The following is a 15276-nucleotide window of genomic DNA, read 5'->3' on the forward strand; positions in this document are numbered from 1 at the left end:
TAACCTCACGGTGCTCCACTTCTCCAGCTTCCAGCCTAAACATATTAAAGAAGCTATTCCCTATGGACAAGCCCTCCGTATACACAGGATCTGCTCAGATAAGGAGGAGCGTAACAGACATCTACAGATGCAGAAAGATATGCTCGTACGAACGGGATATGGTGCTCGACTCATCGATCGACAGTTCCAATGCGACATAGCAAAAAAAACGCACCAACCTCCTCAGAAGACAAACACGGGACACAACAGACAGAGTACCCTTCGTCGTCCAGTATTTCCTCGGAGCGGAGAAACTACAACATCTTCTTCACAGCCTTCAACATACCATCAATGAAGACGAACATCTTGCCAAGGTCATCCCCACACCCCCACTGCTTACCTTCAAACAACCGCGCAACCTCAAGCAAACCATTGTTTGCAGCAAACTACCCAGCCTTCAGAACAGTGACCACGACACCACACAACCCTGCCATGGCAATCTCTGCAAGATGTGCCAGATCATCGACATGGGTACCACCATTACACGTGAGAACACCACCCACCAGGTACACGGTACATACTCCTGCAACTCTGCCAATGTTGTCTACCTTATACGCTGCAGGAAAGGATGTCCCGAAGCACGGTACAGTGGCGAGACCATGCAGACGCTGCGACAACGGACGAAGGGGCATCACGCAACAATCGCCAGGCAGGAATGTTCCCTTCCAGTCGGGGAACACTTCAGCAGTCAAGGGCATTCAGCCTCTGATCTCTGGGTAAGCATTCTCCAAGGCGGCACGGTAGCATTGTGGATAGCACAATTGCTTCACAGCTCCAGGGTCCCAGGTTCGATTCCGGCTTGGGTCACTGTCTGTGCGGAGTCTGCACATCCTCCCCGTGTGTGCGTGGGTTTCCTCCGGGTGCTCCAGTTTCCTCCCACAGTCCAAAGATGTGCAGGTTAGGTGGATTGGCCGTGATAAATTGCCCTTAGTGTCCAAAATTGCCCTTAGTGTTGGGTGGGATTACTGGGTTATGGGGATAGGGTGGAGGTGTTGACCTTGGGTAGGATGCTCTTTCCAAGAGCCGGTGCAGACTCGATGGGCCGAATGGCCTCCTGCACTGTAAATTCTATGAAAGCGGCCTTCAGGACGCACGACGATGCAGAATCGCCGAACAGAAACTTATTGCCAAGTTCCGCACATAAGAGTATGTCCTCAACCGGGACCTTGGATTCATTTCACATTACATTCACCCCCCACCACCTGGCCTGCGTTTGCGAAATCCTACCAACTGTCCTGGCTTGAGATAATTCATATCTCTTTAACCTGGGATTACCCCTCTCTCCAGATCTGTAGACTTAATTACCTGCAAATGCTCGCATTCAAAGCATTGTCTTGCATCTTTGACTTTGTCTATATATATATATAATATATATGTTTCTGGAACCTACCTCTTCATTCACCGGAGGAAGGAGCAGCGCTCCGAAAGTGATTTGAAACAAACCTGTTGGACTTTAACCTGGTGTTGTAAGACTTCTTACTGCGCTCACCGCAGTCCAACGCCGGCATCTCCACATCACTGTCTTAAAGAGAGATACTTTAAGAGAGAGTGAGAGACCTGGGCCATGATTTCCAGAGTCTGCACCTTCCCTGGATTCACTTCCTTTCCCTTCAGTTGCTGCAACTGACCAATTGAAGGCCAGAATGAGAAAATAATTGTTTTATTCACAGATGTTGGAGACAGGAGGTATCAGACAGTGTGAAGCTCAATCTCCAGTCACACAAAGCTCGCGGTGATTGGCTGGAGGAGGAGAGTCCTTCCGGTCCTAACTCTTCCCATTGGTCAACGCCTCAGCAGGAAGGTCAGGGGATGGGCTTTCCCTCGCCTCTCTCTCTCTCTTGGACATGCGCAGTCCCGGGCCGGGGGGAGGGGAAATAACCGAGAGGCTTCTCTCTGGCCGGAGATGTCAGCCGGTTGCCTGGAAACCTTGTCTGGGGAGGAGCGGGAACAATGAGTGGGGCGGAGCTGGTGTGTCTGCGCGCCGGACCTGCGCACTGGACTTTGAGACGTCACCGCGGATTCCTCTGCGTGCGCCGGAAAGTTGTTGACCAATGGGGCGAGTTAGTGAACCGGAAGGACTCTCTTCCCCATCCAATCAGCTTCCCCGTTGTCTGAATACGGAAGCTGGACACTGAGCAAAACTGGGGCCTCACACAGACTGAAAACTTCCTCCTGTCTCCAACATTTGTGAGTAAAACAATTTCTTTTCTCCCCCTTTCCATTTATTTTCTCATTCTGAAGGGAAAGGAAGTGAATCCAGGGAGGGTGCAGACTCTGCAAAGCTTGGCCCAGGTCTCTCTCTTAAAGACATTGACATCCTTTGCTCCCTCAGCTTGACACATTTGTCTGGCTAAAAGGAAGGTCTCTTTCCCAATGTTCACAATTCAAGGGCTGGTTTCCCCAGAAGGTGGCTGACATTTAAGGGGCAGTAAATTAATATCAGACAGACATGTTTTGGATTGGATTGGATTGGTTTATTGTCACGTGTACCGAGGTACAGTGAAAAGTATTTTTCTGCGAGCAGCTCAACAGATCATTAAGTACATGAGAAGAAAAGGGAATAAAAGAAAATACATAATAGGGCAACACAACATATACAATGTAAAAGAGAGAGGTTAGTAATAATGTTAGGTTCAGAATTAAATTTTAAAAGATTAGAATGAGTATAAGTTAAGTCAAAAGTTGATCAGTTTGTGAGAGCTCGCAGAGAGTCGCCTCGCTCCGGCGCCATCTTGGTAAAGCCAAGTGTGTTTTGTGTTGTTATATGGGACAGATTAGATATATTATTTATGGTTCTGTAATACAGTACATTTATTATTATTTCCAGTTGTGTAATATTGTACTGACGCTATGTTATATATTTCCAGTCATCTCTTCCCTCAGAGGGTTATTAGTGTCAGGATTTCTCTTCCACAGGGACCAGTGGGGTGTGGGGGTCATTGAATATATTCACGGATGAGGTGGACAGATTTGTAATGAGTTGCTTTTTAAAAATTCATTTTTTAAACAATGAGTGCAACAGAGTGACAGAAAAAATGGTGGAAAATGGGCACAGAGAGGAACAAGAGATATTGCCAACATAAATCCAAGCAATACACTGCAAATTTAAAAAAAAAAAATTTTAATAAATGTTTTCATTCCAGGTTTTTCAATAATTTTACAAAACACTCCAAAAAGGAAAATAATACGAAGAAAACAGGGCAATATGCCAACAAAACAAAATAACTTAACCCTCTAAACGATTAACAATTTAACACCCATCTCAAAGCAAAATGGGACATGCGGCCCTTACAAAAAGCAAAAGAAATCAGCCCGCCCCCCTCCTCCTCCTCCACCCCCCCTCCCCCCAGGTTGCTGATACTGCTGACCTCCCCCTAACGTTCCGCCAGAAAGTCAAGGAACGTTGCCACCGCCCGGAGAACCACTGCCAGGACCCTCGCAAGGCAAACTTTATCTTCTCCAACCTAAGAAACCCCGCCATGTCATTGACCCAAGCCTCTACGCTTCGGGGCTTCGCGTCCCTCCACATTAACAAGAGTCTTCTCCGGGCTACCAAGGAGGCAAAGGCCAGAACTCCGGCCTCTTTCGACCCCTGCACTCCCGGAGCATCCGATACCCAAAATATTGCTATCCCCCAGCTCGGTTTGACCCAAGTATCCAAGACCTTGGACATAGCATTTGCGAAGCCCTTCCAAAATTCCGTAAGCGCTGGGCATGTCCAAAACATATGGGCGTGGTTTGCTGGGCTCCCTAAACACCTCATATACCTGTCCTCTACCCAAAAAAACGTACTCATCCTCGCCCCCTGTCATATGCACCACTTTAAGCTGGATCAAGTTGAGCCTGGCGCAAGATGAGGAGGAATTGACCCTGCCCAGGGCATCAGCCCACAGGCCCTCATCCAGCTCCTCACCCAGCTCCTCCTCCCACTTGCCCTTCAGCTCCTCCACCGAGGCTGCCTCCGCCTCCTGCAGCTCCTAGTATATCTCCGATATCTTGCCCTCCCAGACCCACATGCCCGAAACCACCCTGTCCTGTATCCTTTGGGCCGGCAGCAGCGGGAATTCCCCTACCTGCTTTCTCACGAATGCCCGAACCTGCATATACCGAAAGGTATTTCCCGGAGGTAACCCAAATTTCTCCTCCAGCGCCCTCAGACTGGCAAAAGTCACATCGATTAATAAATCCCCCATCCTTTTAATTCCCGCTCGGTGCCAGCTTAGGAAAACACATTGCAGAATTAATTTGGAACAGGATATTTGAGGGACCAGAGTCTCGAGATGAAATGCCAGATCAATTGAACAACCAGTTAACAGGTTAAAATAGTGAGTGGGGAAAGAGGGTAAGATTATATAAAAACAGAGGATAACAATTCAGTTTGTAAAATATTACAAACAGACTAACAGCATATACAAATTAAAATGAATAACACAACATAGATGACATAGAACTCCTATAGTGCAGAAGGCAATTCACCCCTCAAGTCTGCACTGAGCCTCAGAAAGAACACTTCACTGAAGCCCACTCCCCATTCTATCCTCGTAACCCGGTGCATTGATCATGGTCAACCCACCAAACCTACACATCTTGGACACTAAGCGGCAATTTAGTGTGACCAATCCACTTTAGCACAGTGGAACCACCCTTTCGGCAATGGCACCACTCGGTTCTGCCATGATTAACGCTCGGATAATAGAAGAAAGATGATGGATAATAAGCACACGGCACATCTACCATAACTGAGATAAGATAATACGAGTCCCTGGAACACTCGAGGAGAAGAAGAAGACATTCAATCGGTGCTCACAGAATAACAACTCCCTTCAACAGGATAAAAGATAACAAATTCAGACACCAACACCATGATAGGGAAAGAGTCCGGATTAGAGCCTGAGTTAGTCTGAGCTGCAAATCATTGCTCCAATCCTTGCCCTTCGAGGATTTAGCGAAGGCCAAGGCAGTAGTCGGATTATTGAAAGACTTGACGGAGTTGTCAGATACAATTTACAGGGTCACAGAATAAAGCAACATAATTCACTGTACGGTGAGGTGGGAGCCAGGTCCTACCTCACCTGACCCGTCTCCAGGACCCTCTGGTGACCTTTCAAGTTGTGGAAGTGAAAGACTACAGGCCTGGGATGAAAACATACCCCGGCCTCAAAGACAGGATCCGATGCCCTTTCTAATTTGAATCGCTCAGGCTTCACATCCAGCTTGAGAAAACGTGGCAGCCGGTCCTTGAAGAACCTAACGGGAGCCTCACCCTCCACACCTTCTGGCAGGCCGACGACTTGGATGTTCTTTCTCTGACCCTCGGTTCTCCAGGAGTCCACCACACCACTCAGCCAGTATTCCAAGGATTAAATTCTTGCCTCTGCCGAGGAGGCATCTTGCTCAACATTCTGGATTCTCTCCTCGGGATCATCGAATCTCTTCATGGCGTTTCGCAGCGTGGCCTCATGAGCTCACAGATATTGAGTCAGCACACTCAGCCTCTGGTCAATAACACGGAGAATGTCGCTGACATAGATCGGCCAATGATCCCACAGAATAGACGAGCAGGCTCGATGGGCCGAATGGCCAACTGCACTCGTATTTCTTATGAACTCTGCGCCTAGGATAGGAAGCAGTGAGCATGGATCTGTCAATCAGCCTGAATCCGCACCTTCAGGAGAATTGGGAGGGTGGATATTAGATACAGCAGAGTGAGAATGGAGGGAGAGTGTGTGGGACGGAGATTTACAGCTTTGGGGAATGAGAGAGGAAAGAATGTTCTCTAGGAACTAGAATTGTCTGTTCTGAATTTCTATCCTTTACTGACAATTATGTCTTTTGTAAATTGTTTTTACAGGATATTTGAAGAGGAGGAATTACAGACAGAAATCCCACCTCTCGAACTAACAGAGTCTCTCAATTCCTTGGAACTGAATATCACCGGACATTGAATCTAGAAGGAGAAATGTTTGTCTTTTCTGTCGGCTTCAAAAGATTTTAAACATCATTGTGACTGGAAAAGCACCGAGACACACACACCCGAGTGAGAGTGTTCTGGAGCACTGACTGTGGAACGAGCTTTAACCAGTTACACAGCCTGAAAAAACATCGCACCATTCACAGCAGGGAGAGATCGTACACGTGTTCTGTGTGTGGACGAGGTTTCAACTGATCCACAAACCTGGAGAGACACGAGGACACCCGGACCCTGGAGAAACGGTGGAAATGTGGGAACTGTGGGAAGGGGTTCAGGTTTCCATCTGCACTGGAAGCTCATTGGCGCATTCACACTGGGAACAGGCCGTTCACTTGCTCTCAGTGTGAGAAGGGATTCACTCAATCATCTGCCCTGCAGAAACACCAGCGAATTCACACTGGGGAGAGGCCGTTCACCTGCTCTCAGTGTGAGAAGGGATTCATTACTTCATCGAGCCTGCTGTCACATCAGCAAGTTCACACTGGGGAGAAGCCGTTTACCTGCTCTCAGTGTGAGAAGAGATTCACTCGGTCATCCCACCTGCAGACACACCAGCGAGTTCACACTGGGGAGAGGCCATTCACCTGCTCTCAGTGTGAGAAGAGATTCACTCAATCATCCGACTTGCAGAAACACCAGCGAGTTCACACTGGGGAGAGGCCGTTCACCTGCTCTCAGTGTGAGAAGAGATTCACTCAATCATCGAACCTGCAGAAACACCAGCGAACTCACACTGGGGAGAGGCCGTTCACCTGCTCTCAGTGTGAGAAGGGATTTGCTCAGTTATCCAGCCTGCGGACGCATCAGCGAGTTCACACTGAGGAGAAGGCGTTCACCTGCTCTCAGTGTGGGAAGAGATTCACTCGGGCATCCCACCTGCAGACACACCAGCGAGTTCACACTGGGGAAAGGCCGTTCACCTGCTCTCAGTGTGAGAAGAGATTCACTCAGTTATCCAACCTGCGGACGCATCAGCGAGTTCACACAGGGGAGACGCCGTTCACCTGCTTTTAGTGAGAGAAGGGATTCAGATATCCAGACACCCAGCAGGAACATTGGCGAGTTCACACCTGGAAGAGGCCATTCACCTGCTCTGAGCAGGGGAGACATTTAATTATCCGGAGAGACTAGCGAGTTAATTCTGGGGAGAGACCATTCATCTGCTCTCAATGTGGGAAGGGGTTTTGTGATTCATCGTACCTGTTGTGACTCCAACAAGTTCACAATAAATTACAGATGTTGGCTCCGTTGTTATTGTTTCTGCTCTCACTGACATCCAGGACTGCATTTTGTTCATTCTGACATCTGGTGAATGGTGATGATTGGAGGGTTTCTTTCTGCTGGACTGGCCGGTCTAACACCTCTGCCTCCGGTGGGCTGACCATTTTTGAGCCTCGTTGCGATTATCTGGTTCCAAGTTTGACGAGGAGCACAGAATGAAAAGGTGTTTGCACGTTGGAAGATATTTAGTTGGAAAGCAGCCATGTTGCCATGAAGATGGGCTATGGTGGTTACAGGGTTCTTTTGCCTAATTTATCTGGGTGTTTCCCGCAGAACGAAACTGTCATGGTCTGGTAGATTGGGAACTTACAACAACAAAAAACACGGAAAGTGGCAATGCAATTGGATAGGTTAGCTAAGAAGGCATACAACATGCTTGTTCAGCATGGTGGCATAGTGGTTAGCACAATTGTTTCACAGCTCCAGGGTCCCAGGTTCGATTCCCAGCTTGGGTCGCTGTCTGTGCAGAGTCTGTACATTCTCCCCGTGTGTGCGTGGGTTTCCCCCGGGTGCTCCGGTTTCCTCCCGCAGTTGAAAGATGTGCAGATTAGGTGGATTGGCCATGCTAAATTGCCCTTAGTGACCAAAATTGCCCTTAGTGTTGGGTGGGGCTACTGGGTTATGGGGATAGGGTTGAGGTGTGGGCTTAAGTAGGTGCAAGAGCCGGTGCAGAATCGATGGGCCAAATGGCCGCCTTCTGCACTGTAAATTCTATGATTCTATGCTTGTCTTCATTGGTCGGGGCATTGAGTATAAAAATTGGCAAGTCATGCTGCAGCTGTACAGAACTTTAGTTAGGCCACACGTGGAATATTGCCGTCAATTCTGGTCACCACATTACCAAAAGGATGTGGAGGCTTTGGACAGAGTACAGAGGAGGTTTACCAGGATGTTGCCTGGCCTGGAGGGGATTAGCTGTCAGGAGAGGTTGGATAAATTCGGATTCGAAACTCGAGCGACGGAGGTTGAGGGACGACCTGATAAAAGTTTACAAAATTCTGAGTGGCACAGACAGAGTTGATGGTCAGAAGCTTTTCCCAGGTTGGAAAAGTCAATTACCGGGTGACAGAGGTTTAAGGTGCGAGGGGCAAAGATTTTTAAAAACATTTTATTGAGGCATTTATGCTTTTCTTACAATAAGCGATACAAATGTAAACATAGTTCAGTGCGTAAACATCCCTCCATCTCCCACAGCTCACGCCTACTCTAGACACAAAATAGCCTAACACCCCCCTATCCCATCACCCCCCACCCCTTTATTGCCTCTGCTGGCAGTTTAGTTTTCTCTAAAGAAGTCGATAAACGGCTGCCACCTCCGAACGAACCCTAACGTTGCTCCTCTCAGGGTGAACTTAATTTTCTCAAGTCTACGAAACCCAGCCATGTCTCTGACCCAAACCCCTGATTTTGGGGGCTTCGAGTCCCTCCATGCTAACAATATCCGTCTCCGGGCTACCAAGGAGACAAAGACCAAGACGTCAGCCTCTCTCGCCCCCTGAACTCCCGGATCTTCCAAAACTCCAAAAATCGCCACCTCTGGACTCGGCGCCACCCTTGTTTTTAGCACAATGGACATGACATCCGCAAATCCCTGCCAGTGTCCCCTAAGCTTCAGGCATGCCCAAAACATGTGGACATGGTTTGCAGGCCCTCTCGCGCACTTCACCCACCTGTCCTCTATCCCAAAAACCTTGCTCATCCGGGACACCGTCATGTGTGTCCGATGAACCACCTTGAATTGTATCAGGCTGAGCCTGGCACATGATGAGGACGTGTTGACTCTGTTCAGAGCATCCTCCCACAGACCCGCCTCTACCTCTCCTCCCAACTCATCTTCCCATTTACGCTTTAGCTCACCTAACTGGGTTTCCTCCCACTCCATAAGTTCTTTGTAAATTTCTGAAACCTCCTTCTCCCCCACCCCCGTTCCAGAAACCACCTTGTCCTGTATCCCCTGTGGCGGTAGAAGGGGAAAGGTCGAAACCTGCCTTCGCGCAAAATCCCTTATCTGCAGATATCGAAACCCATTCCCTCGCGGCAATTCAAACTCCTTCTCCAAATCCTCTAAATGTGGAAAGCTTCCATCAATAAATAGATCCCCTAGCCTCTCAATCCCTGCTCTCTGCCGCCTCTGAAGCCCCCCATCCAGCCTCCCCGGGACAAACCAGTGGTTGCCACAAATTGGAGCCCACACCGATGCTCCCCCCACTCCCGTATGTTTCCGCCACTGCCCCCAAACTCTCAGAGCCGCCACTACCACTGGGTTTGTGAAGTATCGGGCTGGGGAGAACGGCAGAGGGGCCGTTACCAATGCCCCAAACTTGTGCCCTTACATGATTCTGCCCCTACCCACTCCCACACTGACCCTTCCCCCGCTACCCACCTCCTGATCATGGCTATATTTGCCGCCCAGTAGTAGTTACTAAAGTTCGGCAGTGCCCCCCCCCCGGCTCCATTCTAACAGCACCTTCTTTACTCGCGGGGTTTTACCCGCCCACACACAACCAGAAATCACCCTGTTCACCCGCTTAAAAAAGGCCTTTGGTATAAAAATAGGGAGGCACTGGAAAACAAACAGAAATCTCGGGAGGACCGTCATTTTTACGGTCTGTACCCTCCCCGCCAGTGACAACGGGAGCATGTCCCACCTCCGAAAGTCCTCCTCCTTTGTTCATCTAACCGGGTCAAATTTAATTTATGTAACTGCTCCCATCCCCGTGCCACCTGAATTCCCAAGTAACGGAAACTCCCACCATTTTAAACGGCAGCTTCCCAAGTCTCCTCTCCTGCCCGCTCGCCTGGATCACAAAAACCTCGCTCTTACCCATCTTCAATTTGTACCCCGAGAACCGGCCAAATTCCCCTAAGATCCGCAAAATCTCCCCCAACACCCCTAACTGGTCAGAAATGTATAGGAGGAGGTCGCCTGCATATAATGACCCTGTGTTCCACTGCATGGCCTCCATTCCCTCCATTGCTTCTACAATCCCGATCGGGGCTCCCAACCCCTCAACTAACCCTTCCTCCACCTTCGGAAACTCCAACCCTTCCAAAAACTGCCTCATCCCCTCCACCCCAGCTGGGGGTTCCGACTCATACAGCCGACTATAAAACTCCTTAAACACCCCATTCACCCCCGCTGGGTCCAAGATCGTGTTCCCCCGTCTGTCCTTCACTCTTCCTATCTCCCTGGCCACCTCCCTCTTCTTTAGCTGGTGTGCTAGCATCCTACTGGCCTTCTCCCCATACTCATAAACCGCCCCCCTCGCCTTCCTCAGCTGCCCTACCGCCTTCCCTGTGGATAACAGACCAAACTCCATCTGCAGCTTCTGCCGCTCCTTCAGGAACCCTGCCTCCGGGGCTTCAGAATACCTTCTGTCCACCTGGCGTACTTCCCTAACCAGCCTATCTATCTCCACCCACTACACCTTCTTCCCATGAGCCCGTATCAAAATTAGCTTCTCCCTAACCACTGCCTTCAGCGCTTCCCAAACAGCTGCTGCCGAAACCTCCCGTGTCATTTATCTCCAAATAATTCTGGATGGCCTCCCTCACCCACCCGCACACCCCCTCATCCGCCAACAATCCTACATCCAATCTCCAGCGCGGTCGCTGACCCTACTTCTTGCTCACCCGTAGATCCACCCAGTGTGGGGCATGATCCGACACAACAATCGGCAAATACTCGGTATCCACCACTCCCGCCAGCAAAGCCTTGTTCAAAATGAAAAAAATCATCCTGGAGTACACTTTGTGCACGTGGGGAAAAAAGAGAATTCCTTCGTTCTTGGCCGTCCAACACCCACCTCATAAACTTTGCGCCGTCCCAATTTGGTGCGTGAATATTCACTAATACCACCGGCATCCCCTCCAGCTTCCCACTCACCATGATATACCTACCCCCTGATCCGCCACTATATTCCCGACCTCAAATGACACCCGCTTATTAATCAAGATCGCAACCCCCTGAGGGGCAGCATGTGGTGCAGTGGTTAGCACTGGGATTGTGGCACTGAGGACCCGGGTTTGAATCCCGGCCCTGGGTCGCTATCCATGTGGGGTTTGCACTTTCTCCCCATGTCTGCGTGGGTTTCACCCCCACAACCCAAAGATGTGCAGGTTTGGTGGATTGGCCACGCTAAACTGCCCCTTAATTGGAGAAAAATGAAATTGGTTACTCTAAATTTATATTTAAAAAAAGATCGCAACCCCCCTAGTTTTCGAGTCTAGCCCCGAATGAAATATCTGCCCGACCCACCCGTTCCTCAGCCTAGTCTGATCCACTACCCTCAGGTGTGTCTCTTGTAACATTGCCATGTCCGCCTTCAACCTCTTCAAATGCGCGAACACACGAGCCCTCTTGACCGGCCCATTCAGCCCTCTCGCATTCCATGTGATCAGCCTGGTCGGGGAGCACCCACCCCCCACCGCCGATCAACCATCACCCTTCTTAGGCCAGCCCACCAACACTCTACTTTCTCAGAAGACTAAGGAAATTTGGCACGTCAGCTACGACTCTCACCAACCTCTACAGATGCACCATAGAATGCATTCTTTCTGGTTGTATCACAGCTTGGTATGGAGCCTGCTCTGCCCAAGACCGCAGGAAACGACACGAGGTCGTGAATGTAGCCCAGTCCATCACACAAACCAGCTTCCCATCCATTGACTCTACAATTTCCGCTGCCTCGGAAAGGCAGCCAGCATAATTAAGGACCCCACGCACCCCGGACATACTCCCTTCCACCTTCTTCCGTCAGGAAAAAGATTCCAAAATTTGAGGTCACGGATCAACCGACTCAAGTGCACTGTGCGCCCTGTCCACCTCCAAGGGTCGAGTAAGCCTTCCCCCAGCAGATCCTCGAACATACGCGCTACATATGCCCCTGCGTCCGAACCCTCAATGCCCTCCGAGAGGCCAACGATCCTCAGGTTCTGCCTGTGTGACCTGTCTCCAGATCCTCCACCTTCTCTTGCAGCCTATTCTGATGGTCCCTCATCAGCTCCACTGCCATCGCGGTTAGCTGGTCCTCTTGCTCAGCCACCGCCTCTTCCACCTTCTGGATCGCCTGTCCCTGGGCTTCCAATCTTTGCCCCACCCGGTCAATCCCCGTCTTAATCGGGTCCAGGTACTCTTGTCTTTGCTTGGCGAAGCTCTGCTGAAGGAATTTCACCAGCTGCTCCATTGACCACTGGGCCGGCAATCCCAGTCCCTGAGCCTCCGCCATGTTTTCCTGTGCAGTCTTCACTCCCTTCTTTGCCCAATAGTCTCCCCTTTCCAGACCACTTCTGATCCACGTCTCCATAAACTGGCAGGGGATTCTTCTCCTCTACCTCACCAGTCTCCAATTTTACCGATCAAATCCCCAATAAGTCGGGAAAAGGTCCCAAAGGTCCACCACGAGCGGGAGCTACCAAATAAGTGACCTCTCACTCCATGGCTGCCACCTGAAGTCATCTTTGCCTTTCTGAAGCAACAAGAAGATGGACGCCTGCCCCATCGTTTGCGGCAAGGCACCACTGTCTATTGCGTCCTTGAACATTAACCATCAAAGGCGCCAGCTTATCCTTAAATCTTTTATAAAATTCAACTGGGAACCCATCTGGCCCCGCAGCCTTCCCTGCCTGTATCCTCCCAATCGCCATCTTCACCTTCTCCACCCTTATCAGCTCCTCCAACCCTGCCCTCTCCACCCCCCTCAACCTCAGGCACTCTAACCCACCCCAAAACTCCATCATCTCCCACTCCTTATACAAGTCCCGATCTGTTATTAATCTGTTCCAGAGCCACCACCAGCTCCTCCATCCTGTCCCAAACTATCTCCCTTGCTGCGGCCTCCCTACGTAGCTGACCTACACTCTGCCTTCCCCCGAGACTCAGACAGCCCCACTACCCTTCTCAGCTGATGCACCTCTTTCCCTGTGGACAATAGGTCAAACCTCGCCTGCAACTCCTTACTCTTTGCCAGGAGCCCCGGGTCCAGGCCCCCCACGTACCTCCCATCCACCTCCAAAATCTCTTCCATCAGTTGTTGGCGTTTCTCCCTCTCCTTCCTATCCACCTTGGCCTGAAACAGGATCACCTCCCCCCTTATGACCGCGTTCGGAGCCTCCCAAACCACCAATGAAATGCTGAGCAGAACCTGAGTTGACACATTTAACCACAATGTCTGAAGAATGGATCTGTGGTTAGAAGAAAGATGTCATTCGACAGTTCGAAGTAGAGTAAATTTGACCTGTGTGGTACACGGGTCAGAAGGAGAATAAGAACCAAGCATCGAAGATTCCGTTTCAGCGACGACCGAGGATCAGCCGGGACAAATGGGTGATGGCTCAGAGAATAGAACAGACCGCCAAGAGGAATGTGGCCAATTCAGTTCAAAGGGGTAATATCTACTTATGTTTGAAGCTCTGACATCACCTCGGTCAGAGTTTCCCCGGTGAGGGGAGCGGCCCCACCCGATGACCCAGCCCCCGCCACCTTCCTTCCTGCAGGACTCACAGCAGCACTCGCTGGCGGACCTTCGCTCGCCCCCTTCTTTCCAGCACCTTTCCTCTGGGACTTCGACATTCGTCAGCCTCCTTATGACGTCCCTCAACAACTCATCTAAAAACTGACCCAAAACTGGGCATAAACATCCAAAAGTCAGAGACTCTGGCAGGAGCCATCTAACATGTGACATCCAACGACATGTTGTCACCGGAAGTCCCCGGAATACCAGCATCAACATATTAACAACAGGCCATTCATCTGCTCTGTCTGTGGACAGAGCTTCTCTCAGTCAGGCAGCCTGCTGGCACTGGGGACAGGACATTGAAAAATGCTCCAGGAGTGGGATGGAATTCAGCCAATCCTCCAGCCTGTTGACACACCAGCGAGTTCAAACTGGGGAGCTGCTGTTTCCATGTTCTCTGTGCGGATAGAGAGTCACTCACTCATCCCACTTCCTGACACACCAGCGACTTCATATTTGACTGCAGGGGTTGGGCTCTGCTGAGGGGAATATTCACTCCATCTGAGCCCCTCAGAATTACACACAACTCAATTCAATCTCCCCTCAGCCTCCTCTGTTCCAACGAGAACAACCCCAGCCTCTCCAATCTTTCCTCATAGTTAAAATTCTCCCTCCTGGGTAACATCATCATAAATCCCCTCTGCAGCCTCTCTCGTGTGATCACATCCTTCCTGTAATGTGGTGATCAGAAATGTCCACAGTGCTCCGGCTGTGGTCTAACTGGTGTTTGATCCAGTTCCAGCACAATCTCCCTGTTCTTATATTCTTGGCCCTCGGCTACCAAAGGAAACTATCCCACCTGCCTTCCTTTTTTTAAATATAAATGTAGAGTAACCAATCATTTTTCTCCAATTAAGGGGCAATTTATTGTGGCCAATCCATCTACCCTGCGCATCTTTGGGTTGTGGGGGCAAAACCCACGCAAACAAGGGTGAATTTCATTTCATTTTCATTTCATTTTTCATTTGCATTTCATTTCATGTGCAAACACCACACGGACAGTGACCCAGAGCTGGGATCAAACCTGGAACATCGGCGCCGTGAGGCAGCAATGCTAATCACTGTGCCATCCTGCTGCCCCTACCTGCCTTCCTAAGCATTGAAGAGAGAGAGAGGCAGCAGAGGGAGAGAGAGGCATTGAAGATAAGAGCACCAGAGACTTCGAGAGGAGAGAGAGAACAGAGAGACAGAGGGCGAGAGAGGCACCAGAGAGAGGAGCGCCAGAGAGTGGGAGAGACCCTAGTCAGTAACAAAAATAAGTAATGAAATTGAGTTCAGACACAGATATGCATGAACTGACACCACTTTATTCACAGATTAACAGAGCAAACATTGTACTTGAATCAATGTTATTCACTTTTGGAATTGAATGAATTAAGGGTCAGATTAATTATATCACCCCCAGTATCAGATAGGTCTGTTTGATACAGAACAGGGTTAAACCCAGTGTCCAATATTACAGGTCTCTGT

General features: G+C 49.9%; 1 protein-coding gene and 1 long non-coding RNA gene across 2 annotated transcripts in view; one reads left to right on the forward strand and one right to left on the reverse strand.

The window, feature by feature from the left end:
• The window catches only part of LOC140417960 (uncharacterized), an 89243-nt gene that overhangs the window by 35246 nt on the left and 38721 nt on the right, over window positions 1-15276 (reverse strand). Inside the window, 1 exon segment of the mRNA XM_072501391.1 lies at window positions 13186-13474. Within this exon segment, the coding sequence (XP_072357492.1) occupies window positions 13186-13474 (289 nt within the window).
• On the forward strand, window positions 1808-7260 carry LOC140421976 (uncharacterized). The gene is made up of 2 exons (XR_011947190.1): window positions 1808-2226; window positions 5891-7260. It is a non-coding gene; the product is annotated as an uncharacterized lncRNA (long non-coding RNA).

This window comes from Scyliorhinus torazame, chromosome 5, assembly GCF_047496885.1.
Source record: "Scyliorhinus torazame isolate Kashiwa2021f chromosome 5, sScyTor2.1, whole genome shotgun sequence".
NCBI classification, from domain to species: Eukaryota; Metazoa; Chordata; class Chondrichthyes; order Carcharhiniformes; family Scyliorhinidae; genus Scyliorhinus; species Scyliorhinus torazame.